Source organism: Gossypium hirsutum, chromosome A09 (genome assembly GCF_007990345.1).
Source record: "Gossypium hirsutum isolate 1008001.06 chromosome A09, Gossypium_hirsutum_v2.1, whole genome shotgun sequence".
Lineage (NCBI taxonomy): Eukaryota > Viridiplantae > Streptophyta > Magnoliopsida > Malvales > Malvaceae > Gossypium > Gossypium hirsutum.
Genome location: NC_053432.1, coordinates 3,129,266 through 3,153,836, shown reverse-complemented (window position 1 = coordinate 3,153,836; position 24,571 = coordinate 3,129,266). Strand labels below are relative to the sequence as shown.

General features: G+C 31.8%; 1 protein-coding gene, 1 long non-coding RNA gene and 3 other non-coding genes across 13 annotated transcripts; all 5 read right to left on the bottom strand.

The window, feature by feature from the left end:
- Nucleotides 1-72: 72 nt before the first annotated feature.
- Nucleotides 73-145, bottom strand: TRNAA-UGC (transfer RNA alanine (anticodon UGC)). Its single transcript has one exon. It is a non-coding gene; the product is annotated as a tRNA-Ala (tRNA).
- A 96-nt stretch (nucleotides 146-241) lies between these two features.
- Nucleotides 242-314, bottom strand: TRNAA-UGC (transfer RNA alanine (anticodon UGC)). The gene has a single exon. It is a non-coding gene; the product is annotated as a tRNA-Ala (tRNA).
- A 56-nt stretch (nucleotides 315-370) lies between these two features.
- TRNAA-UGC (transfer RNA alanine (anticodon UGC)) lies at nucleotides 371-443 on the bottom strand. The gene has a single exon. It is a non-coding gene; the product is annotated as a tRNA-Ala (tRNA).
- A 3,135-nt stretch (nucleotides 444-3,578) lies between these two features.
- Nucleotides 3,579-9,350, bottom strand: LOC107888572 (ARF guanine-nucleotide exchange factor GNL1). 2 transcript variants are annotated; one of them, XM_041077633.1, is made up of 3 exons: nucleotides 9,093-9,350; nucleotides 7,639-8,462; nucleotides 3,579-7,548 (listed from the first exon to the last, which is right to left on the bottom strand). In XM_041077633.1, exons 2-3 carry the CDS (start codon nucleotides 8,359-8,361, stop codon nucleotides 3,892-3,894), a joined length of 4,380 nt encoding a protein of 1,459 aa, XP_040933567.1. In that variant the 5' UTR covers nucleotides 8,362-8,462; nucleotides 9,093-9,350; the 3' UTR covers nucleotides 3,579-3,891. The 2 variants fall into 2 exon arrangements, with proteins under 2 accessions (XP_040933567.1, XP_040933566.1); XM_041077632.1 differs by having other exon boundaries at nucleotides 3,579-7,551; nucleotides 9,093-9,320.
- Nucleotides 9,351-19,009: 9,659 nt separating this feature from the next.
- On the bottom strand, nucleotides 19,010-24,325 carry LOC107888570 (uncharacterized). Of its 8 annotated transcripts, none has more exons than XR_001681402.2 (7): nucleotides 23,809-24,242; nucleotides 22,246-22,329; nucleotides 21,679-21,840; nucleotides 21,456-21,573; nucleotides 20,547-21,001; nucleotides 20,080-20,121; nucleotides 19,010-19,489 (listed from the first exon to the last, which is right to left on the bottom strand). It is a non-coding gene; the product is annotated as an uncharacterized lncRNA (long non-coding RNA). The 8 variants fall into 8 exon arrangements; XR_005901677.1 differs by having other exon boundaries at nucleotides 20,547-20,602; nucleotides 23,809-24,184; XR_001681401.2 differs by having other exon boundaries at nucleotides 20,080-21,001.
- Nucleotides 24,326-24,571: the final 246 nt, after the last annotated feature.

Here is a 24,571-nt window from a genome sequence, read left to right as displayed (position 1 = left end):
AATTAGAAATATTGGAAGGTTGAATTTGTTATTAGGCCAAAAAAAGAAGGTTAGGCAAAAAAAATTTAAAAATGGAGATGCGGGGGATCGAACCCCGTGCCTCTCGCATGCAAAGCGAGCGCTCTACCATTTGAGCTACATCCCCATTTGTTTTAGAGATTTGGAAAGTAATTTTTTTATTAAAAAAGAAAATAAAAAGTTTAGGCAAGAATAAATCTAATTAGGCAAAAAAATCTAAAGGTGGAGATGCGGGGGATCGAACCCCGTGCCTCTCGCATGCAAAGCGAGCGCTCTACCATTTGAGCTACATCCCCGTTGTTTTAGAAATTTTTGAAGATAAAATTAGGTATTAGAAAAAAAAAAGTTTAGATGGAGATGCGGGGGATCGAACCCCGTGCCTCTCACATGCGAAGCGAGCGCTCTACCATTTGAGCTACATCCCCCACTCAGCTGTATGAGTTACAGAAAAAAATATATCACTACATTGTTAAATTCAAGAGAGAGCATTTGAGCAAATAAAAATAGTGTATTTGCCGGGTGTACACAAGTCAGTCCGGTTTACAGTATCTTGAGGAATTCCATCGAACAGATTATAGGCAGAGGACATCTCGCCACAAAATTGGTGAGTTTTAAGGAGAAAGAGGTTTTCAGTTGTGGAAAGGATTCAAGGCATGGAGTTTTTCTGCCAATGGCAAAGGCAATTTGCTTGGGTTTTGAGTTTTCTCGCTAAAAAACCCAGAAAAACAGACATAAATTAGTGATTATTTAGCAATAATGATGCCGACAATCCACTTGTTTCGGTTCATCCTTCTCGGCATGACTCTCATAATTCTCCTGCTCTCGCAATGTGACAATTGATAGCATAAAAAGGTTAATGATCAACGATTAGAGGTTAATGTGAGAAATTTATGGTCCAACTAACATTAACCCTTAGATTTTACAATTATTTTTATTTCAACTTTACTTATAAAAATTATTTTTAAAACTTCAATTAAGATTAGGTTTTATTTTTATGGCTAAAAGGTCGAAAAAAAATCTGGATAAAAAACAAATCAATTGAGCCCTTATGAAAAAATGTACTCAATTGAACTTTGAGTGATAAAAAAAAATAATTAGCCCTTTTCGTTAACGAAAATTGTCAGTTGACCAGTTTGATCGTTAATTGCTTTGATGTGGTTGACGAAAGTTACCAAAAGTTACCATATGTAAGTAAACTAACGTGACATGTTACATCAATAAAAAATAAAATTATATTTTTTAAATGAAACATTTTTCAAAATTAATTAAAATATACGTATAGAACGAATCTGGACAATCATCTGTCCAGATTCATTTTGATTGAGTGTAAAATTAAAAAAACTTTGAAAATATATAAAAATTCAAATGAGTAAAAACTCAAAAAAAATTTATTATTTATTCTTAGTCAATAATTTTATTAAACTTAATAAATAAATTTTATTTTGAAAATGTTCGGGATAGATTTAAATTAACTTGAATAAAAAAAATATTTTATTTTAATGATCTAATCCACTCAATAAATATTTCTCTTTTGATGAAATCAGAATATACATCGTCAATAATAATAACTAATCTCTTCGCCACTAAACAACTCTCTATCGTTTTTTTTTTTGGTAATAAATCAATAAACATCTCTAACCCTACTTTATAATTATTTATTAGTATTTTGTTTTCATGCCTATAGGCTTTCGAATTTGTCTTATACATGGATGAAATGAATATAGTAACAGCTATATGTTCCATGAAATAATTATGGAAAATATAAAATTGATTTAAAAGTAATTATATAAAATAAAGATTAATAATTGTAAAATAATAATGAATCGTAATAATGAATTTACTGACCCGATGATCAATTTGTGTGGATTTCAAGTTGATTAGCGTAAGGTCTATAAGAAGCATACTGCTATAGTGGCTTAAGGGTCGTGCACCCCTCCCAAAATTTTAAGCAATTTTGATTTTTTTCATTAAAAATTTTAGAAAATTTTTATTAATCTCACAAAAAAATTTTAAAAATTTTAATTAAACCCCAATTTTTATTTTAAAAAATTCTCACTAAAACTCTTAAAATTTTTGAAAATTTTATAAAGCCCCAAAAAACTTGGTCTTAGAATTCGCCAATGAGATACACGGCTAGAGCCATGCGTTTGTAATCCTCTTCCGTATTGTAATGTAATTATTTACTTATAAAAAATAAAATAGTAATATAAAATCCATAATGAAAAGGTCAATTAAAAATACAATCTCTACTATTTAAAAGGTTTGATTTGACTATCTAATTACTAATGTCACTGGGGTAAAAATTTAGTTTGGCAAATCGCACAATTTTAGGTAATTCATTGGGTTCAAATCTTACCTAAATTAACCTACTCTTGAAAAATAAGAATTTTTGCAGCAATTCTCTAAGGCACTACAGCAAAGTGGAAGCAAACTCGAAAGATAAAAGAAGTTACAAACGAACAAAAAATCACAAAAAAATATCACACAACAAGCGTTTGAGAAAATGCTCTTAAAAGCATTTAATTACTTTGAAGGTTTACAATTGAGTGATTATATGAGGGGAAGACCTCTATTTATAGTTGAGCTCTCCCAGATTCAATGGTACAAATCGAATTACATCAACGGTTAATCTAAACGTCTATCTAAAATATGATTAAATGATTAAAACACTATATATCTTTATTCCTTAGGATTTATATTAAATTACCTTGGAAACTTTTGTTTTACTAGAGTGTTTTACTAGATCACCAGGACTTCAAGTAGATGAGCTTCTTCATATATTCCACGAGTCGAGTCAGTACAAGCGAGTCAAATGAGCTCCATTTAATTAATTGATCTCCGTGAAACATTCTGTGCGCAATAATCACTGGCTTTGATCCACGACCAGTGACACTAGAGTGATCAACTTAAACTCCATAGGATGTCACAATATATGACGTGCCATCTAGCAAATTCCACATTTACACTATTCTTTAGAAAGGATAAAATTTTATTCTTGATTAATTAATTTTTAGAAAAGTTATTTAAGTACCCTAAAATTAATATTTTGAAAATTTCACATTCTAACTTTAATTTCTTTATTGATTGATATATTGTATAATAAGTTTGCGCGGCTAGATTTATTTCTAAAAAATAAAATTAAAGGGAGTAATTATAATAAAATAAAATTTAAATTTCTTAAAAAAAATAGTGAATATATATATCTTAATTTTATAAAAAATCGAATGCTTATTTATGTATCATCTAACAAAATAACAAAAAAATATTATAGTGATACTAAAAAGTAGTGAATTAAATGGTTATAAAAATCATGTTATGGATGAGATATTGATACTCTACATCAAATGAAGGACCAAAATTATAATTTTTCAAATTATAATAACTAAAAGAAACATCTTAAAAAGTTTAAGATTCATGGATAATGGTATACGTTATGTTATTAGATTATAATTTAAAAAATAAAAATAAAAAATTACATCAATAATGTAGTGTAACAACAAAAATGTAATATATTTATGATAATGTGATAAACATCCATATAATTAAATTATAAAATGTAATGAATAGTAATTAATACAAAATTTATTATCATGGTGGTATAAGTATAGTATACAAAGGAAATGGTTTGTGGTAAAGTTTGATTGCCTACCTGCAAACACTTTGAATTAAGGAATAAAAAACCTCCGATTCCATGTTCAACTACAACGAAAATTATGAAGCTGCCATAACCAATCTATCAAACTTTCCTTTTTCATGCCTTCAATTCTCGACTTTCTCTGATGAACAAAAAAAGATAAAAAAAAATTCTCGACTTTCCCGAGGTTTTGCAATTTTACATAATCTTATAACAGATTTATGTTCTGGGATTCTCCTTCAAGCTGCTGTTTCATTTGATGGAACCAGCACTGCCCCATCAGTCGAAGGAATTCCAGTTTTCTTTAGATGTTTTCCTTGTAACTGCTCCAGTTCTTGTTCCGAGAACACTTCGGATTGCAAAGATGGGACAATGTTCTTCACATGCAGCCATGTCAGTTGCCAAAAACTCTCTCCACCCAGATCATCACTCGGCACAAGAATACCCGTTGTTTTCATCACCAGCAGTGTGTTCTTGAGAAGCTCAGGGACTAATTCATGAATTTTTTCGCTACGTTTTCCTCGGAACTTGACTTTCATGTATCTCTCCATACGATCAAGAACCCCAAGCCATAGTTTGCAGAAGGATGGTTGCTGTGACAAATCCTGCAGTGACTGTAAGAAAGCTTTTGACAGTAATTTTGTAGCTAAGACAAGGGTACCCTCCATTTTCCGGTATTCTTTTGGGGAGCTCTCCTGTGCAATTTCTAGCAAATCATCCATTAACGTAAAAATCACATGATCAAAACACTGGAACCACATAGCATTTGGAATCTGAATTCCATCTACCCCTCCTAAAGAACTCTGCAACATTAAAATGGCATGGTTCCGCACCTCTTCCCTCTGGTCCAAACAGACTGCCCTTAGTCCTTGCACCAACCTCAGCCACATCTCTCCAATATCCCGACTCACTTTCATAGCAGCCTCCTCCTCCACAGCATTCTTGGTTTCATAAGACCATCTTACAAGACAAACAACTGAACCCGCCATCATGTCTAGGGCAGAAATCGACCTATCAACCTCTGCAACCCGAGACTCGGCAAACTCCCTCGCTGCGTCCACACAAAGAACATAATTAGATGGCAAAAGGTGTGCCCCCTCAGACATGATGAATGCTAGTGCTTCAAATCCAAACTCAGATGCTTCTGGATGTCGAGCGGTGATATATAGCAAGGAAATGATTGTGCGCCAACCCAAATGGGATCTGATGTGAGTGGCGTTTGCTTTCACGAGATGCATGACTTCTTGTGTGATAGGTTCACAATACTCATCAGCAACCCGAGCATCAAGTTTCAATATTAGTTGCATGGACTTTAGAAGTTCGTCGGTTATATTTTCCTTGTAAGGAAGCAAGCGCTGGCATATCTTAAGGAGCCCAAACACAGCTTTTTCAACTAGCGCACATGGTACTGCCTTCTGCTGGACAATATCTGATATGTGCTTGTATACCTTTTGCCAGATTATCAAAATTCTATCCCGGTTATTTAGTGTGATAACTATCAGCAACTCCAGGCAGAACACAGCAGTGTCTTCATCTTCCATGACCCCAGTTCCCTTGCTGAAACGACTTGCAGCCAAGATAATGGCCTCGATGAGCTGCAATAAAGACTCTGCTTGGAGAAACTTGCTCTCCATGAATATATTATCAACGTGGCATTCCTGCACTATCTCACGAAGGTGCCGTTGAGCAGCGAGCTCTTCCTCGGTTGGGTACAATGTCGGCTCCTCAATATCAAAGGATAGGAATTGACTGAACCGACCAATCAGGCTTGAAGATTTCCGGGGAATGGCCGCAGGTGCTGTCTTCAATCTTCGTAAAGAACTAGTAGCAGGCTTACCCCGCTCGTGGTCAGACGAGGACTCGGTTTCATCAGCTGTGTCACTAGCTAGACAGGCAGGCAGGAGGTTGAGCTTGTGCAAGCTTAAGACACAATCCAATATGTTCGTCCAGCCACTGTGGATGCAATCACCATAACTATTTGCTATTGTGAAAACTGTTTTGGTTGCCATCCTAGCTCGTGAATCATCTCCGAAGGAAACAATGGCCTCTTCAATAGACAATGGAGTTGAGAGGTTCATAAATTTACAAAGAGACACAACCAAATCATCCAATACATCACCAAAATGATAGTGCGCTGAAAGTTTGGCAATGGCCAAGAATCCATCAATGCACATTTCTAAGACATCTTCTTGTTCCACTTGATCGAAAACCACGGACAAAGCTGCAATTGTGGGACCGGAAAGAATAGTAAACATATCATGGTCAAGGAGTGCTCTGGAATCGCAGGCAATAAAAGGGGTGCTTCCTTTGGATTTGTTCACCACATTAATCCAGCGGCTTGATGTTATTACTGGGACACCAGCACCTTGGTCTGGGATCATTTGAATTTCGTTCTCACAGATTGAGTGGAAAAGCTCAGACAAGTACTCTCGAGGAAGATCTTTCCCCCCATTGATGAGTCGATTGTTACGGATAAAATCTTCTTCAGTCATCTTTTTCTTAACCTGTACATTGTGTTGATCTGTATTGAGCAATATAAGTGAATATGACAACACAAGGGCAGCATCTTTGTTACACAATATATGTGGCGATTGCTCATAATATCTTTCAGAAAAAGCCTCTAACACTCTCTGTATCTTCTGTGATTCTCCGGGCAATTTGAAAGTTCCCAAGAAAACCCGTAATGCTGAATCCAGATTCATGTCTTTAAAATTGAAGGTCTTGACAAATTCATGAAGCACCTGAACACAAAATTCATCATGGTTTCCCAGAAAATCTCCGATAAGATTCTTATCTAACCCAACTGTGTACCTAAAGAATGATGCTACACTTTCTGGGTCAAGCTTCTCTGGTAATAGCTGGATTCCTTGGAGAAATTCCAGACCTTTCTTGGGATCTCGATTAAAATGGTCAGCTCCAATTGCCAACTTTCTCTTGAAGTGCTTCATTTTACGGACAAAAGGAATCCAAGAACTAGGGTCACTGTAATTCTGACATTTTGATGTCCAGAAAGCTTCATATCCCTCATGATCTGTCGATGACTCATTCGGAATAGGCAATTGATAGCCGATTCTCTCAGTCATACCCTTTACCGTAGATACCAAACCATCCAGAGCAAGGATATGCATTGCAGACAAAGGTCCATTCACGGGAAATGCGCTCTTTGACAACATGTTGGCAATGTCTTCAAAAACATTACTGCAGGATATGTCACAATCATAATTAGCATACATCTCAGCCACAAAGGTCTGCTGCCTGCAAAGGTCGACCAAAGCTTCCATAGCAACTTCCTGCTGTTGGTATGAAGACCCATGTTTGCTTTGAACAAGCTTCAAAAGCACATATGTAAAGAAAGCTTCAAGCTGCACTTTTAGTTCCCAGCGCAAATGATAATACAGGTTGAGAACGATGCTACATACGGTAGAAAGAATAAGAGGGCTCATGGATAAGCCAAATTGCATCAGATTACGAAACAAGTCATCCTGAATTATAGCCAATAACTTGGGATGCTTACCGAATGATGGCCCACCCAATTCTATTGCTGAATTAATTAAACCCAGGGCAAAGAGCGGAACATCTTCATCATATGCTACAGGATTCGATTTAGGCCCAATACCTATATTTTCAATGACATTTAACAGAGAGCACAAAAATTGAAATATCTCCACCATGCATGGTATCCCAAATGGTGCTGACATCAATACTTCAGCACGTTGGGCATCCTCCTCCGTACCATCACTTTCCCCAAAGTTGCTTGACTCAGTTTCAGGACCAGACTTCACCATTGGAGGACTAGAAGCATTGCTAAGGGAGGATGGACCATCACAAATGATACCCACATTTCCATTTTCTACCATTGTACTTCCAACCACATGGTTCCTGTTCTGTGTACCCACCTGCTGAATAAAAATGAATTTCAGAATTAGAAGGTAACAAAAGAGTCACTATGTGCAACTAAGAACCCAGAACTATGACTTAAAAATTACCACTCCTGAAGCAGATAACGACCATCCGTTAGACATCTCATGTTCAGTGCTGCCAATCTTAGGAAGATGAGAGAAAATACACCTAATTAGTTCATGCATTGTATGCCGAGCTATCCGCTGCAACAGTTCACCTTTGGAGCTTGCTTGATGAACAATCTGAAAGCATGTATTTGCTATCATGCATACATGCTTATTACTCAACCTAGGTGCTGCTTTACTTTTCATGCAAGCTAAAAGAACCTGAAGTATCTTCATTAGTACCACTTCTTCGGATGCTGGATCAGTTACTTCAAATCGGCAACTCGTCACTGCATCAACGATAAGATGCATAGCTTCTTCCACGTTTACAGTATCCAAATCAAGTACATCAAGGGTCAAGATCTTATAAATGGAAGACAAGGCAACACCAGTTATTGGCGCACCAGTTTCATCAGATTTAATTACATCCAAAAATGGCAGGAGATAAACAACCGGGTCAACATTTTGCCACTGATGTTGCCACGAAAAAATTTGTTTCCGCAATTCTTTCAAGGAACGGATAAGAGAGTGCTCAAGCTGTTCATCATCTGAAACATAGCGGACTCCCCACCGAACATTTCTCCTCATAACAGCCAGTACAGCCCCAATTTCAGAATTAATCATGCAAGCAAAAGCACCTTTACAGGGATTGACAAGTTCTCCATTAAATCCATTTTTTCGAGATTGTGTAATAAGATCCCCCATATTCAATCAAGATTCTCAGTAAAAGTGAAAAGTATATTTCAATGAAGAAGCCAGCAACTATTCAAACACAATACTGAACTCAGGAAAAATCATATTAATTGCTGCAATTAACAAAAAGGATGTTAACACAAATGAATTCGTATATAAACTAATAAATCTCCAAAGAGGCTGTCTTAAAGGTGAAGATAGCACTTGACCTTTTTCATAATCATCAATTATCAGTAATTTATTAGTAGAAACTTCACTTAGATTGCAACAGTCATAGCGAGTTCTAAAGTTTGATACAAACAATTAAACTATGCAGAGTTAAAAATGATCAATTAACTACACTTCTCCTATATCAAGCATTGAAATTAAGCTGCAAAAGGCAATAAAATTCGAAGCGAAACTACAAAACTGAAGATTAAAAACAACTAAAGCTTACATTAACCAACAAAGTAACAAATACACAATAATGGAAACAATGTATAGACCCAAAAGAAATTAAAATAAGATCAAAATCAAAAATGAAAGAAAACCCAAATTCAAATCCCAGAAACCAGATCTATCCCAATTCATCAAAACCCAAACAGAATCATACTAACACTTCAACAAAAATAAGATTTCAAGATCAGTATTTTAAAGGATATATCACGAGCCATCAAATCTGGGTCGATTTAGATTGCAAAATAATCTTCGTTTAAGCCATAAAAAAAAGGGAAAAAGGGGGATCGAGTGAAGAAATATGGTACCTCTTCGAGGATTCCAATGATGGAAATTGGAGAATAACGTGAAGTAAACTCTGAAGAAATTTTGGAGCTTTTCGGGTTACATGGGAGAGTGTAAGGAGTCGGAATTGAAAAAAAAAAAAAACAAGATTTTTTATTTTTTTCCTTCTTTTAAGTCGATGCCAATTTGTTGAAATTTTTTTTCCTATACAAATTGATTTTTTTTTTTTAGAAAATCTCTGATTAGGGTTCTCCTAATAAAAGAAAACATTTTTACTTTTTAACCTTTCTTTTAATAATGATATTTATATTTTATTATATCTATACTATTATTTAACAATGCCACCAAATTGATGTCAAAAGTCAACCAGATGTCCGACTTAATTAGGAAAATTATAAAGATGTTATTTATTTATATTATTTAAAGATAATTTAGTATTTTTATTTAAAAATAAAAAAATATATCTAGAGAGATTTTGTTTCACACCAATAACATTAGTAAGGCCTTAAATTTACTACTCAAACAAAATTTTGTTTTAATTTATTTATTAATATTTTATTTACTCTATCAATTGTATATATTAATAATGTTGTTGATTAAGATGGTATCATAAATTAACTCGACATCAATTTAGAATTAATAACATCATAATAACGCTATGATAAATAGTTATATTTATTTCTTCAGAATAATAATTTTATTCATTTAGTATTTTTTAATCCGATGTATTTATGTCTCTAAATTTAATTTAATTTTTTATTTTAATATCGTAGTTATTTTAAACTCTTAAATTGTTAATACCGTTATTTTCTAATGTTTTTAAATTTGTTACTAAAACAATGTGGGTTTAATTTTGGAAAAAAAAAGAGTTTTTAAATCGAAAAAATTGTGGTAAAAGCAGCATAAACTGTTTAAAATAAATTAGATATTTTACGTGGGTGGAAAAAGCTATAAGAATATATTTAGGTTTAAGGATGTAAAAAGTTTTTAAATTTAAAAAAAAATTAAATCTTTATTTTTTTATACTATTTGGGTATTTAAATTTTTAAAATGTATTAAAAAAGCCTTTGAACCTTTTTAAAAAAGCAATTAAGCTCTTACTTTTCTTTTTTTACATTTATTTGGGTACTTAAACTTTCAAAATGTATTAAAAAAATCTCAAACTTTTTCAAAAAAGCAATTAAGCCCCTACTCTTATTAAAAATTAGAAAAAAATTACAAAAAATTAAAATCAATAAATATTATTAAATTTTAATAAAAAATTCAAATAATAAAAATTAGAAAAATATATATATAAAAATCGTAAAAATATATAAAAAATTGTAATTTTTTTATAAAAATCGTAAAAAAATTATAAAATAAATAGAAATATAAAAAAGTATACAATTTCACAAATTCGTAAGAAAATTATACAAAATGTAAAGAAATAAAAGTTTTGTAAAAAAAATTATAAAAATTTTTGTACCAAAAGAAGCATTTTATAATTTTTCTATAACTTTTAATATTTTTTTTATTTTTTTATCATTTTTCGCTATCTATCACGCTAGGTTGCTACATGTGATGACTTTAATTAAAAAAACTAGGGGCCATTAATTTTTTTATGATTTTTATAAAATTTTAGAATTTTTTTATTTTTTTTACGATTTTTATAAAAAAATTATAATTTTTAATATTTTCAAAATTTTTATATTTTTATTAAAATCTAATAATGTTTCTAAAATTTATTATTTTTTATAATTTTTTTCTAAATTTTATTAAGAGCAGGGGCTTAATTGCTTTTTTGAAAAATTTTGAGGGTCTTTTTTATATATTTTGAAAGTTCAAGTACCCAATTGAGTGAAAAAAAATGGGGTTTAATTGCTTTTTTTTGAAGAAGTTTGAGGGCCTTTTTGATGTATTTTGAAAGTTCAAGTTCTCAATTGAGTGCAAAAAAAAAAGGAGGGGCTTAATTGCTTTTTTTTTTAAGTTTGAGGGCTTTTTACAATCTTAAGCCAATATATTTATAAAATGATTTTTAGATAGAATGACTAAAATTATCTATAATCTCTCAATAACCCTTAAATAAGAGAATAAATAAGTTTCAGTGCACTCAAATTTACATCCTCCTATGCTAGCAACAATACTAATGCCAATTGAATTAAGACTCAGACAACATTTATAAAAAAATATTACAAATATATATTTTTAAGAAATGACAATTTTTTTAATAGAGATATTAGTACCTTACCAAAGTGGATCTCTGGTCACAATTTTGCCGGCTATGACTTCATCTATGTGCAATAATATGCCATCAATGGTCCTCGCAAACACATGCGTGCCCAAATAGGTAGTGTACTTCTAATCTATATTGTCGGGGACATGTACTAAGTCATACATTTGCATGGAACATATGAAGGATCCATGTAAGGTTTCACCCGATCCACATTAATCCTATCATCACCTATCTAGAAGGCCAGTAAGACACGTGTTAGTGTCTAATGCCAAGGGTATCCATCCTCGTTTATATATACTTCTCCTTGGCTTTGATGGATGTTAAAATAAGCTTTATTTGAATATATATTTTAATATAACAAATAAAAAAGTTTTTGAATAAAATTTAAAATTAAACAAAATTGACTAAATCATTTATCAAATGAAGTCTAAGAGTTAAAATTTTCCATCGTTAGAAAAATTTTGAATCAATCTCAAAATCAAGTTAAAATGATTTTAATTAAGGACTTTTTCAACTAGTCAAACTAATTTTTGAACAAGTCAGAATTGCTCCAAGCCAAAAAGTATCGATACATTTTTGGCCAAGTATCGATATTTTGAAAATATCGATACCCCTTGGAAAATGATACCTAATTAGCATTATGTTTCTCACAAAATCAGCTAAGTATCGACACCTCTTATATGATATCATTATTTTTTTTGTTTGGTATCTATATTTCAACTCTAACGGTCACTGATTTTAGCATTTATTGCAAAAAAAATATCGATACCTTTTTAGCCGGTATCGATACTCACTGATGCAGGTGATTTAAATGTTCTGGTTTTTACATCCCCAATGGTATTCAAATCTCCAACAACCACAACGGTTGGAATCCATTTCAAGGTTATTAATATCAACTTCCAAATATCCTACAATAACAAGAAAGCATACTCAAGCAAAAATCATCAATCGAAAAACCTTTGTGCCCAATACTTCCATAATTTTCTTGTACACACTTGTGAGCTTTTACTGTCATTCTTTAGCTCAACTGTATTCTTGTCTATTTGTGCTTAATTGGCAAATATTATGATCTTATAAGGATTATTTTCTCTGTATGCTTCTTTGTAATTCCTTGAGAGGGCTTATGTATTAAGATTTGAGTATAACTCTTAAAGGAGTTGTAAGGTTAAACATTGTCTTCAAAGGTTGAAACAAATTAGTGAATTTGAGAAAATCCTTAGTTGTGGAAAACTAAGGTAGTGGAATAGGCAATTGGGGCTGAACCACTCTAAATCATTGTGTTCTTTGCTCTATCCTTTCTTTCTAGCTTTCCAAAAGTTTTAAAAAGCCAATTCACCCCCCTTTAGCAATTTCAGTTTGATCTATCGAGCTAATAATAGACTTCTTTTTCATCTTGTCTTTAGTATGCTTTATACTTCTATCCTCTCATATAAAAACTCTCAACACTTCACCATCACGTGAATCACCTCCTCTCTTTCCACCCTATCCTTGATCATCAACAAAGAGAATAATTTTTAAGAGAAAGTAATTCTTTCCATAGAGTAGTTTATTTTAAATTTTAAGTTATTTATTAAAATATTTTTATATTACATATTAAAAATTTACATATTAAAATATTTGTTACATTAAAAAAATAATTTTGAACTCTTTTTGTAACACCCCAAAAATTATAGGGTTAGAATTTATAAAATTATTATAAATTGAGCCTTAATATTAGTGGTTAAGAGCTTAGTGAAACCTTTAGAGAATTAAGGTTCAAACCCTATTCTTTCCATATTTTTCTATTTATTTTTGGTTTAGTAGTAAGGTCTTAAGATTTACCTTTTGCTTCTAGGTTCAAAGCATGCCATTCCCCCTCCCATTTTCTTAATTTTCGGTAGATGGGTTATTTGCCTAATCATCCCTCCAATTTTGAAAACTTAGGAATTTATTAACTTCCCCTAGTTATACTATGATTTTGAATCCTTTTCAACCCTAAATTGAATTCTTTTCTCTTCTCTTTAAAATCCTTTCTTTTATTTTCTCTCTCTTCTTTTATAAAATATTTTGCCTTCATTGCTGAAAACTTAATCTTTTGAATCCTAAATTGAAATCAAGTCCCGATTAAATCATTCTTCCCCTGAATTGTTGAATCTTTCATCAATATCTTCAAACCCATGTTCAAAGCGTGCCATTCCCCCTCTCATTTTCTTAATTTTTAGTAGATGGGTTATTTTCCCAATCAACCCTCCAATTTTGAAAACCTAGGAATTTATTAACTTCCCCTACTTATACTATGATTTTGAATCCTTTCCATCCCTAAATTGAATTCTTTTCTCTTCTCTTTAAAATCCTTTCTTTCTTTTATTTTCCCTCTTTTCTTTTTATAAAATATTTTACCTTCATTGCTGGAAAATTAATCTTTTAAATCCTAAATTGAAATCAAGTCTCAACTAAATCATTCTTCCATCGAATTGTTGAATCTTGCATCAATAATCTTCAAACCTTCATCAAGATCTGTAAGTTTTCTCGTTTCCAATTGGTAGAACTCGTCAGTTCTGGGATTGCTTTATTTTTTTTGTTAATCTTTCAATCCGTTTATGAATCTTTTACAATCTTGTCGAAAAATCCCGAAAATCTTGAAAAAAATTTTAATTCTCGCGTGTTTATCAATTGAAGAACCCAATTTAGGTACTGGAAATATGAAAATATACACATTTTTCATGCCCCTTTTAGCTCAAATTCATGCAATTTTGTAGTAATTCTTGTCGAAAAATATATAATAATTATAAAATAATTAAATTGTACTTAAATTATTAACATGTTGAATTTTAATTAATTTTATAATAAATTTTGATTTAATTTGATTTATTTTCTATAGATTCGCACAAAGGGCGAAAAATGGCTCGGTAGAGACTACTAGAAGCACAAAATCGAGAAGTGATTTTGAAGCATCGAGGCAAATTAATTTTTCAGCCTAAGACTGTCCAAATTATGAATATTAATTTATAATATAATTAATTTTAATTTTAATCCAATTTATTTTGGGTTAAATAATAATTATTAATTAAATTATGAAAAGAGGCCCAATTGTACTAAACTGAAAGATTGATCCAATTGAGCAACTAGGCTGCCCAAAACCATCCAATATGCTCACCCAATCAGATTGTTTAGCTAATTATTTGACTTGCAAAATAGCCCTTGAAGCTTCCTTGAAATTGCATTCAAACCCCTCCACTTATCAAGCCTTTGTAGATTTGCCCCTAGCTAAATTTAGTAAGTTTGAAAGTTTCAAACTTGCCACATGTGTGGCCGGCCATGGGGGAGTCTATGAATGCTGATTTTTTCTATTTTTAGCAGTCTATCCAACCTATAAATACCCGCCTTGGCTGCTCATCTGAAACACACCTCTCATCCTTTCATTATTCACTTCTCTCACTTTCTCTCTTCAAAACCCCTTCCTTTGTTCTTCTTTTTCCCTTTCATTCCCTTGCCGATTTTCCTTCTTTGAAAAGAGCCCTTTAACCACCGCTGGAAGCAGCATTCAAGTGCTAGTAGAAGCCTCGGTTTAACAAGAACAAGTAGAGAAGGAGAAGTAGAACAAACTAGTCAAGATTCGGAGAACCACTGGATTTGATTCTAGTTCCTTATCCTTTAATTTTTATTGTTGTTGTTATGAACATGTTTATGAATACTTGTTATGTTGATATGTTTAATTTAATTAATATGACTTAAATTTAATTCGTGTTAGGTCGATTGCATTTCGTCCACTTAAGTTATTAAAATTATGTTTGCTGTTATAGGCCTTGGTAAGTTGTTTGATTAAGTCAAATCATGGTTAAGTTATTCTTGCATTATAATTGTAAGGTAACTAATGAATTAATTATTTAATCATGTTGAAATTATAATTAATTGACACAATACTTAATCAGTGCATGTTTAATCTTCTAAGGTAGCTGAGGGTTAAATTAGCGACGGTATTAGACAATACATTAGCCTTGCATAACTTGAAAGATTATTGTGATTAAACTATTTCAAGGTTTATGTGCTTATGAAGATTGATTAATTGTTTGAATTGACATTGGAAATGTTCAAGAGATTAGTTAATTTAATAAGTATGTATGAGCAGTAGTTAGCAAATTACCGAGTTGTCGTAAATTTATTTGTAACAACATGAACTTGAGTTTAGTAATTCTAAGTTAAGAAATGTAAATAATCTAACACAATTATGTCATCTTGATTAAAATCATCTATTGAAATCGTGCATTGGAACTTTTATTCTATTTATTTTATTTTACTTAGTTAAATTTTAGTTTTTAATCACTTCCTCAAAATTAAAATATTTTTCCTTCACCAAAGTGTTTTTAATTGCATTCATAAATATTTCCTTTCACAACCCTTGTGGGTACGATAACTTAACATTTACTTGTCACTTTATTACTTGTTGCAATTGTGTACACTTGCACATTTCCATCGTTCTAAGTACCTCGGATCAGACTTAGGTGCAAAGAGTAACATTCGAGACCCCGAAAATCAGGTGTGTGTTTTTTTACGAGAAAATCGAGGCAAAATCAAACCCAACCCAAACCACATGGCCTAGACCCTCCTACATGGAGTGACAACAAGGACATGTGACCTATACAGCCTGCCTACACGGCCATGTGCCCCTATTTTTTTAAAATTTACATGGCCCGAAGTACTGATATCATGGCCCGAAGCCAAATCGGTATAACTTGCACCCGAAGTGCTAATATCATGGCTCGAAGCCAACTCAATGTATCCCCTAATGACATGTCACTAATATCCTAAACTATTCCTAAGGTTCAACCGAGATTTCGAATGCCGAATTACCATCAAGTCATTGTCGAATTTATCCGAAGTCTAATATTCACAACTTATTCAATATCAAAGCATTTAAAATACACTTATAATGAAATTTACCACATACGAACTTACCTCGAATGTGAAAACGACGAAATAAGTCGATTAGTTTATAACTTTAGTTTTCCCCCAATCTAGATCAGAATTCCGCTTTTCTTGATCTGAATATATTCAAAATTAACTTATTTAATAATCTCTCTATTCAATTTAATCCAAAACACACATTTAAGTACATTTACACTTTTACCCCTAGAATTTTACCACTTTTACAATTTAGTCCTTATTACACAAAATCACAAATTCATGAAATTTCTTTAATACCTATGATAGTCAAATTACAATAATGCCCCTATCAGCCCACATTTATCAACTTTTCACACATTTAACCACACATTTTCACATTTTCACAAATAAATTCCTATTTTGCATTTTTACTCAAAATCACTTTACAAAATATGTAAATCTAGCAACAAGATTTCATATTTCATCATCAAACATCAAAGAACACATATTTTCATCATTGGAAACTTTCAAAATCTTTAACAGTTTTGCAAAATAGTCCCTGGTCTAGCTAGAACTAGTTGCAACGATTATAAAAACATAAAAATCACTAAAAACCGAGTCAAAATACATACCATGCAAAAGGAGGAACCTAGCCGAACCTTGAAACTATTCTAATGGCTTTATTTCTTGTTAATTTCGGTCAAAACAATGCATGAAGATGATGATACATATTTTGTATATTTCAATTTTAAGTTATTAATTATTATTTTACCATTTTAACCTTTATTATTAAACATTAAAATTCATTTAACCATGCATAAAAATGTCCACTTACATTATAAATGGTTAAATTACAACATAAGGACCTCCTATATTTAATTTCATAGCTATTAAACCCTTTTAGCTTATAGAAATCTAATTTTTCACTTTACACGATTTAGTCCTTTTTATCGAATTAACTAGTCAAATGATAAAATTTCTAAACAAAAATTTCACACAATAATTCAATCATGTTGTAAACATTAAAATAATAATAAAATAAATATTTTGACCTCAAATTTGTGGTCTCAAAACTACTATTCCGATTTGACTAAAAACGAGCCGTTACATAAACGATGATTTTGGTGTGCAAAAATGAAAAGAAGTTTGTACCAACTTTTCCAATCCCAGGTATTTCTTTTTACTTTTATTTTGATTCTATAATGTTTATGAGGTTTCTATTAACTGTTTTGTAATAGTTATTGATGACCGGTAACTCTTAACTGGTAAATGCATATTTGGGTTACTTTTCATACCGCTAGGTGCTTGCACTCATCAGTAAAAATTGGGGTGGGTTTTCTTTAAAATGGATGAATAGAGCTCATCGATGAACTTAGTTGGGATTGTTTGTGTGTTGGTGTGTATATGATTTGGAAATGGATTTTAATTGAACTATTTAGGTAATATCTAAATGCATGGCACAGTTGGAATTAGCGATGTGGTTGAACTGAAGAGGTTGATGTATGTTTTACAAAGTAGTTACGAATGGTTATTGTGTTGCATTAGAAGATGTTAACTATGTGTTGTTGTTTTCTTCTGTATAAAGAACTCATTATATTTGCCTTTCTGATCTTACTGAGAGTTTTATTTCAAAGTTTCATATTTGAATCATATTATTGGTTAATTTTTTTAAAAAATCCAACTAAAGCTTAACTAATGTGCTTATGTTTTGCTTTGGTATTGTTTATTATGTAGCAAAAGAAGGTTTCTCTTTTGAGGACGTCGACAGTGTTCGAAGGGGGGCTTCAATTGGTCCTTCGATTGACTTGGTCATTCATATCCACCCAAGGTATCTCTCTACAATCTTAAGAGTTTTTTGGAATAACATTGATGTGTGTTATTTTATTTTATTGTTGTTTCTTGTTTGCATGCCTGTTAATGTTTATTTGACACCTTCCATAATATGTAAAATTGAGGATTAAATTTATTATTATATTAAATTTTTTAACTGTTATATTAGTTTGTCACTTGTGATTGTAATAAGAGTGCCCAAAATGGTCGAACTATATAACATAAGTGCTTAAATTGCAAACTTGTATCAAAACAATTAATATTTTAGTAGTTTTATTTTATATGTTTGTTGTATCATTTTTTTTATTTGATAATAATTAGTTATGTTATGATATGATCAATTAGTAGTCACTAGTAAGGTGAAAAATATAAATGAGATTTAAAGCTAGTGCGTTTGATGAATCAAGGCTTGTTTAGTGGTGCTTAAAAAAAGTACTTTTGGCTCCAAAAATATTTTTGGAAGAAAAGTTGTGTTAAACAAGCTGTTTTTGGTTGAAATTTTAAACTTTTCAGAAGCATTTTGAAAAACACTTCTGAAAGGGAAAAGCTAAAATTTTTAACTTTTCTTCTTCCAAAAGCACTTTTGGTGCTTAATTACCTTTTCACTCCTCCAATAACATAGTACTTTTCCAAATTTTTTCCTTGATGCTTGATTACAAATGTGTTAAAATCATTAATTAAAAATAAAAAAAATATATTTTTTTAAAATAATAAAAATGTGTTAATATCTAATTACAAATATTTAATGGTTATATTTAAATATAGTTTACATATTCTAATTAAATTTTATAAATAATTAATCTTCTTGCTTAAAAATATTTAAAATTTATATTTCGTATATTAAAATATTAACAAGTTATAATAAATTTTTTATATTCTTACTAAAATATAATAATATTAATTAATTTGAACATTATTTAAATGCATATTTGTTACTTGATAATAACATGTATAAAATGAACATTTTATTTCTCAAAAGTATTTTTTGACAGTAATGCTAAACACTCAAATATTAAACCAAACTTTTCAAAAGTATTTCTCAAAAGTACTTTTCCACAGCACCTTTCAAAAACATTGCTAAACTAACCCTCAATAGTCAGGAAAATAAACCATTTATTTCTGTCTGTGTATTTCCAGTTGGAAACTGGAATGTAATTCTTTTTCTACCTCGAATTATTACATGGATATATTCAATTTAGTTTTCAGTTGTGCATTCATGTCTTGTTCTTTTCACCTTTGCGGTTCTTATTTGTTTATCATCATTTCTTTGAACATTGCTGCGTGTTATGACTTATGATCTCTTTAGCGGTTTCCGTTTTAGCCTTTACTGTAGTATTCTTATTGTTGCTCACAGTGATTTTATAGACAAAGAATGCTGCTCCATTACCACCGTCCCGTTCTTGCTTAGTGACCATCTGTTGTACATTTACCTTGCTGGTGATCTGTCTATCGAAGTCCTGTGTTCGTGCGAGTGTGCACATGTGTCTTCAAGCATGGTTTCAGACTCTTGTTTAACTGGATAAAAAAGAATGTTGCATGTAAGGAGTTATGACACATGCAGAGCGTAACCGTTTTTGATATGTATATAAATGAATTATTATGTTTTATGTTACAGAAACTGGCTCGTATTTGTTATTGATTTGGTACACGTACTGTCCTGTCAGTGCCAGAGTCATTAAGAGACCCAGGCTAAAATGGTAAATTTTAATTTTTTATAATTTATAAAATTTTAAATTAATAATGATAAAATTATATTTTAAACTTCTAAAATTATAAAATTTTGATTTAACCTTTTAAAAGTTATAAGTTATTAAAATAATGAAATTATATTTTTACTATTGTGAAAATATATAATTTAATTCCGCCCAAAAAAATTTTTTAACTCCACCACTGTCCTGTTACGAAGCTGGTACATCTTTATTTTATTCTGTTCTAATTTGTATTTCATCGTTTCTTCACAGGGCTGAGTTCATTTTTATCAACCCAAACTCCAAACGGAAAAGTGGATGTGGCGAATCTTTTATGACAACAGCTGGTAACACAACTAAGCAAGGTGGTAATTGAGGAATTCGACTCCCTTGTAATAAGAAAAGATTTTAACTAACCTTCATGATGCTTGCTTTCCTAAATTCACAACTCAAAATAAGCTGCAAGGAAAAATGTTTCCATATCATTTATAGGAGTTGCTGCCAACTGATTGTATCAGTATAGGTTCTTATATTGCTGTATCATTTATAGGAGTTGCTAGGTGTATTCTAATCGTTTTGTTTATACATTCAGGAACACCTATGTTCATCATATAAGTTAATGTGAATATGAATGATTATAATGTAAGTAATAATCATTTTGAATTAAAAGAAAATAGTAGAAAACAAAAATTAAATCTAGTATATGAACAGAGAGGAGAGACATTCTTATTAATTTTTAAACCTGTTTATTTTAATAATATATTTTTAGTTGATGAAAAATTTGTATTTTAAAATTGGTTATAATACTATATCAAGAATAATGAAAAATAAATCCTAAAGAATCTTATCTTATTACAAGGGTGTTGAAATCCTCAATTACCAACCTGCTTAGCTGTGCTACCAACTGTTGTCATGAAAGATTCGCCACATCCACATTGCCCTTTGAAGTTTGGGTTGATAAAAATGAACTCAGACCGGTGAAGAAACGATGAAATACAAATTAGAACCAAATAAAATAAAGATGCACCAACTTCATAACAGGAAATGTACAAAATCAACAACAAATACGAGCCAGTTTCTGTAACACAAAACATAACAGTTCATTTATATACATATCAAAAATGGTTACTCCTTGCATGTGTCATAATTCCGTACATGCAACATTCTTTTTTATCCAGTTAAAGAAGAGTCTGAAATCATGCTTGAAGACACATGTGCACACTCGCACATACACAGGACTCTGACAGACGGATCACCAGCAAGGTAAATGTGAGAAAAATGTACAACAGATGGTCACTAAGCAGGAACGGGACGGTTGTAATGGAGCAGCATTCTCTGTCTATAAAACCACTGTGAGAAACAATAAGAATGCTACAGTAAAGGCTAAAACGGGAACCAGTAAAGAGATCATAAGTCATAACACACAGCAATGTTCAAAGAAATGATGATAAACAGATAAGAACAATAAAGGTGAAAATTGTTGAAATGGAAATGAAGAACAAGACATGAATGCACGACTGAAAACTAAATTGAATATATCCATGTAATGATTCAAGGTAGAAAAAGAATTACATTCCAGTTTCCACCTGGAAATACACAGACAGAAATAAATGGTTCATTTTCCTGACTACTGATTCATCAAACGCAAGTGCTTTAAATCTCATTTATATTTTTCACCTTACTAATGACTACTAATTGATCATATCAGAACATAACTAATTATTATTAAATAAAAAGAAATGATACAACAAACATATAAAATAAAACTACTAAAATATTAATTGTTTTGATACCTCAGTTTATCATCTACAAAATCCATCTTGGTCCCAATCACATGCATCAAAGCTTTTGGATCAATTAATATTTTGACGCCCTTGTCCTTAACTAATTCATCAAACTTTCCTTTCTCATCTATCAGTTAATTCCATAAAATAAAAAAAATCAGTTCCCCAAATCTTTATTCATTTCACAAATAAGAGAACAGATTTGATAGAAGGATGAGAAAATGAGACGAACCGGCATAATTGAGGGTGTAAGATAAACTGTTGCAGCCACGAGCCTTAACACCCAATCGAAGGAACGATCTTTGCCGCTATTGAAGAAGGTGATGTATTCTGGAGGCTGCTGCATCGGTCAACGCCAGAACTTGTCACCTCAAAGCCAGTTGTCCGATTTTCTCTGCAGCAGTAGCGAATAATCGAGAAGCCATGAATTTGTGAACAAATCTACGCGAGGCCATTATCATTTTTTCTGTTTATATTTAATTTTTTTTTAAAAAGGGTAAAGTGCACTAATAGTCACTCAACTATAAAAAAAAAATTCATTTTAAGCACCAAAAATAAAAAAAAATTTGCAATTTAAGATATAGTTCGGCCACTTGGGCACTTCCATTACAATCCCAAATGACAAACTGATGTGGCAGTTAAAAAATTCAATATAATAATAAATTTAACTCTCAATTTTACATATTATGGAAGGTGCCAAATAAACATTAACAGACATGCAAACAGGAAACAACAATAAAAAAAAAACAGCACACATCAATGTTATTCCAAACAAAATCTTGAGATTGTAGAAAGATACCTTGGGTGGATATGAATGACCAAGTCAATCGAAGGACCAATTGAAGCCCCCCTTCGAACACTACTGATGTCCTCAAAAGAGAAACTTCGAAAGAAAAAACTCAGTAAGATCAGAAAGGCAAATATATCAAGTTCTTTATACGGAAGAAAACAACGACACATAGTTAACATCTTCTAATGCAACACAATAACCATTCGTAACTACTTTGTAAAACATACAACAACCTCTTCGGTTCAATTACATCCCTAATTCCAACCATGCCATGCATTTAGATATTACCTGAATAGTTCAATCAAATCATTTCCAAATCATATACACAACCATACCAACTAAGTTCATCGCTGAGCTCCACTCAACCATTTTAAAGAAAATCCACCCCATCCTTACTGATGAGTGCAAGCACCTAGCGGTATGAAAAGAAACCCAAATATTGATCCATGAAATGAGTAATATTCACCACCTTAGCAACAGGTAAATTCAGAGACTGACAAAAAATTCACAAATCTTCCACTCCAAATATGACCACTTTCTTCTAGTTATAATTGAGGTTAATTATCCAAAAATCTCTTGCTTTCAATTCTATTAGAAAACACACAACAATGCCATACAAACTTCATTTTTTCCTTGAAAAAGGAAAATCAAACAGCACTTGTTTTTCAAAACCAGAATGCATTGAGAAATCAAGTAGGGCAACAAATGAAGAAGAAATTGATGATGCAATTGTTAGAGAATATATCCAACACGTCATTTTTTCAAACTCATATAAGAACCAACAACCAATAACCAAATCAAAATTATGTTTATCTAAGGGTTCTGACTAGAACCTGTTCACTTAAAAGATTACAACTCAATTTCCCTTCATGAAAACATGCTATAATCCTAGGTAACACAATTGAATATATCAGTAATCACACAAAAACTTCCCATTCAGCTGATATATAGAGATACCTTGGGTCTACCTCAAATTTTCAATCAAAATCCATTTGCAAATCATACCCACCAGCATACAAACAATCCCAACTAAGTTCATCTTGAGCTCCATTCAAAACTATTTTAAAGAATATCTACCCAATCCTTACTGATGAATGCAAACACCTAGCAGTATGAAAAAGAAGTCTATGCATACACGAATCATGACAATCTCCACTATGATCATGAAACCCAAAACAACACAATACGAAGTGTAAAAAATTGGATGGAAGAACACAACTAAACCCTAATACTGCATAACAACCTAGAACATTAAAATTTGATACATAGTGACAACAGATGTTTCCTCTTCTTAGACAGTCTTAGTTTAAAATTGTCAAAAGAGAAACAGTGAAAAACGAATAAATTGTCAAAAAAGAAATGCGAACACTATCAGCTTCAGTAAATAACAAAATTGAAGATATCAAACAGATGAAACCTAGAAAACGAGAATAAAAACGGATTAAGAACTAAATCACTCCAAGAAAATGTCGTTATCAGCAATGTAAATGCCAGATGAAATCTTGATTGCAGTGGTTGTTGAATCAATCACTAAAAGAAAAGGAAAGTGGCAAAAGATAGACCGATTAGTACCTTTTTAGAGATGATTTGCACTAAGATGAAGCTAACAAAAAGCAGAGAGAGCTCTACTAAAACTCGGAAATGAGAGCCAAATCTAAATCACGGAAGCGATAGAGTAGATTCAGTTAAGTACTGAGAAGATCGACACGAACAATCGTTACGATGTCGGCGGCAGCGGTGAGAGTGAGAGAGGCTTTAAGCAGGAAAATAGATTGAGGAGGAAGAGAGCTGCACTCCGGTGGTATCAGTTGGCCCGAGGGACGTCGGCGATGGCTGACTGCATAGTGGAGTGAAGGCTGCGGCGAGGGCAAATGGAGAAGGAAGAAGAGCAAAGGGCTAAGGGGAAATTTTCTCTTCAATCACTGTAACTTTTTGGGTAAACTATTTTTTAACTTTTTTTTACATATTTAAAATTTAATCCTTGGTGTGCTCTCTAATTACCATTTAATCCTTATAACAATACACACACGTCACTTTAAAATATGAAAGAGGAAGGTTCCTTAGTGTACTCTCTGATTATTAGCACATCAATGCCATTTGATTAGCACATTTGTGCTTTATGTTTATCCGTTTTGGCGGTGTTTTATTATTCGCTTCAGCGATGTTCTGTTATTTGCTTTGATAGTGTTCTGTTCTATTCTGTATATCCTTTGTGTTCTATCAAGCCTACTAGGCCTTTGAAAAAGGTAGAAAACTGTTTTAGTGATTATTGAATTATATAGATTATAGTAGAAGAAAAGGGATCTTTGAATATCAAAGGCATCTCATCTCATTA

Excerpts from the sequence above, each read along its gene's own strand:
- LOC107888572 (XM_041077632.1), bottom strand. The coding sequence starts at position 8,361 with ATGGGGGATCTTATTACACAATCTCGAAAAAATGGATTTAATGGAGAA. Across the intron at positions 7,552-7,638 it reads CGTTATCTGCTTCAGGAGTG|CAGGTGGGTACACAGAACAG; the intron begins GTAATTTTTAAG and ends ATTTTTATTCAG.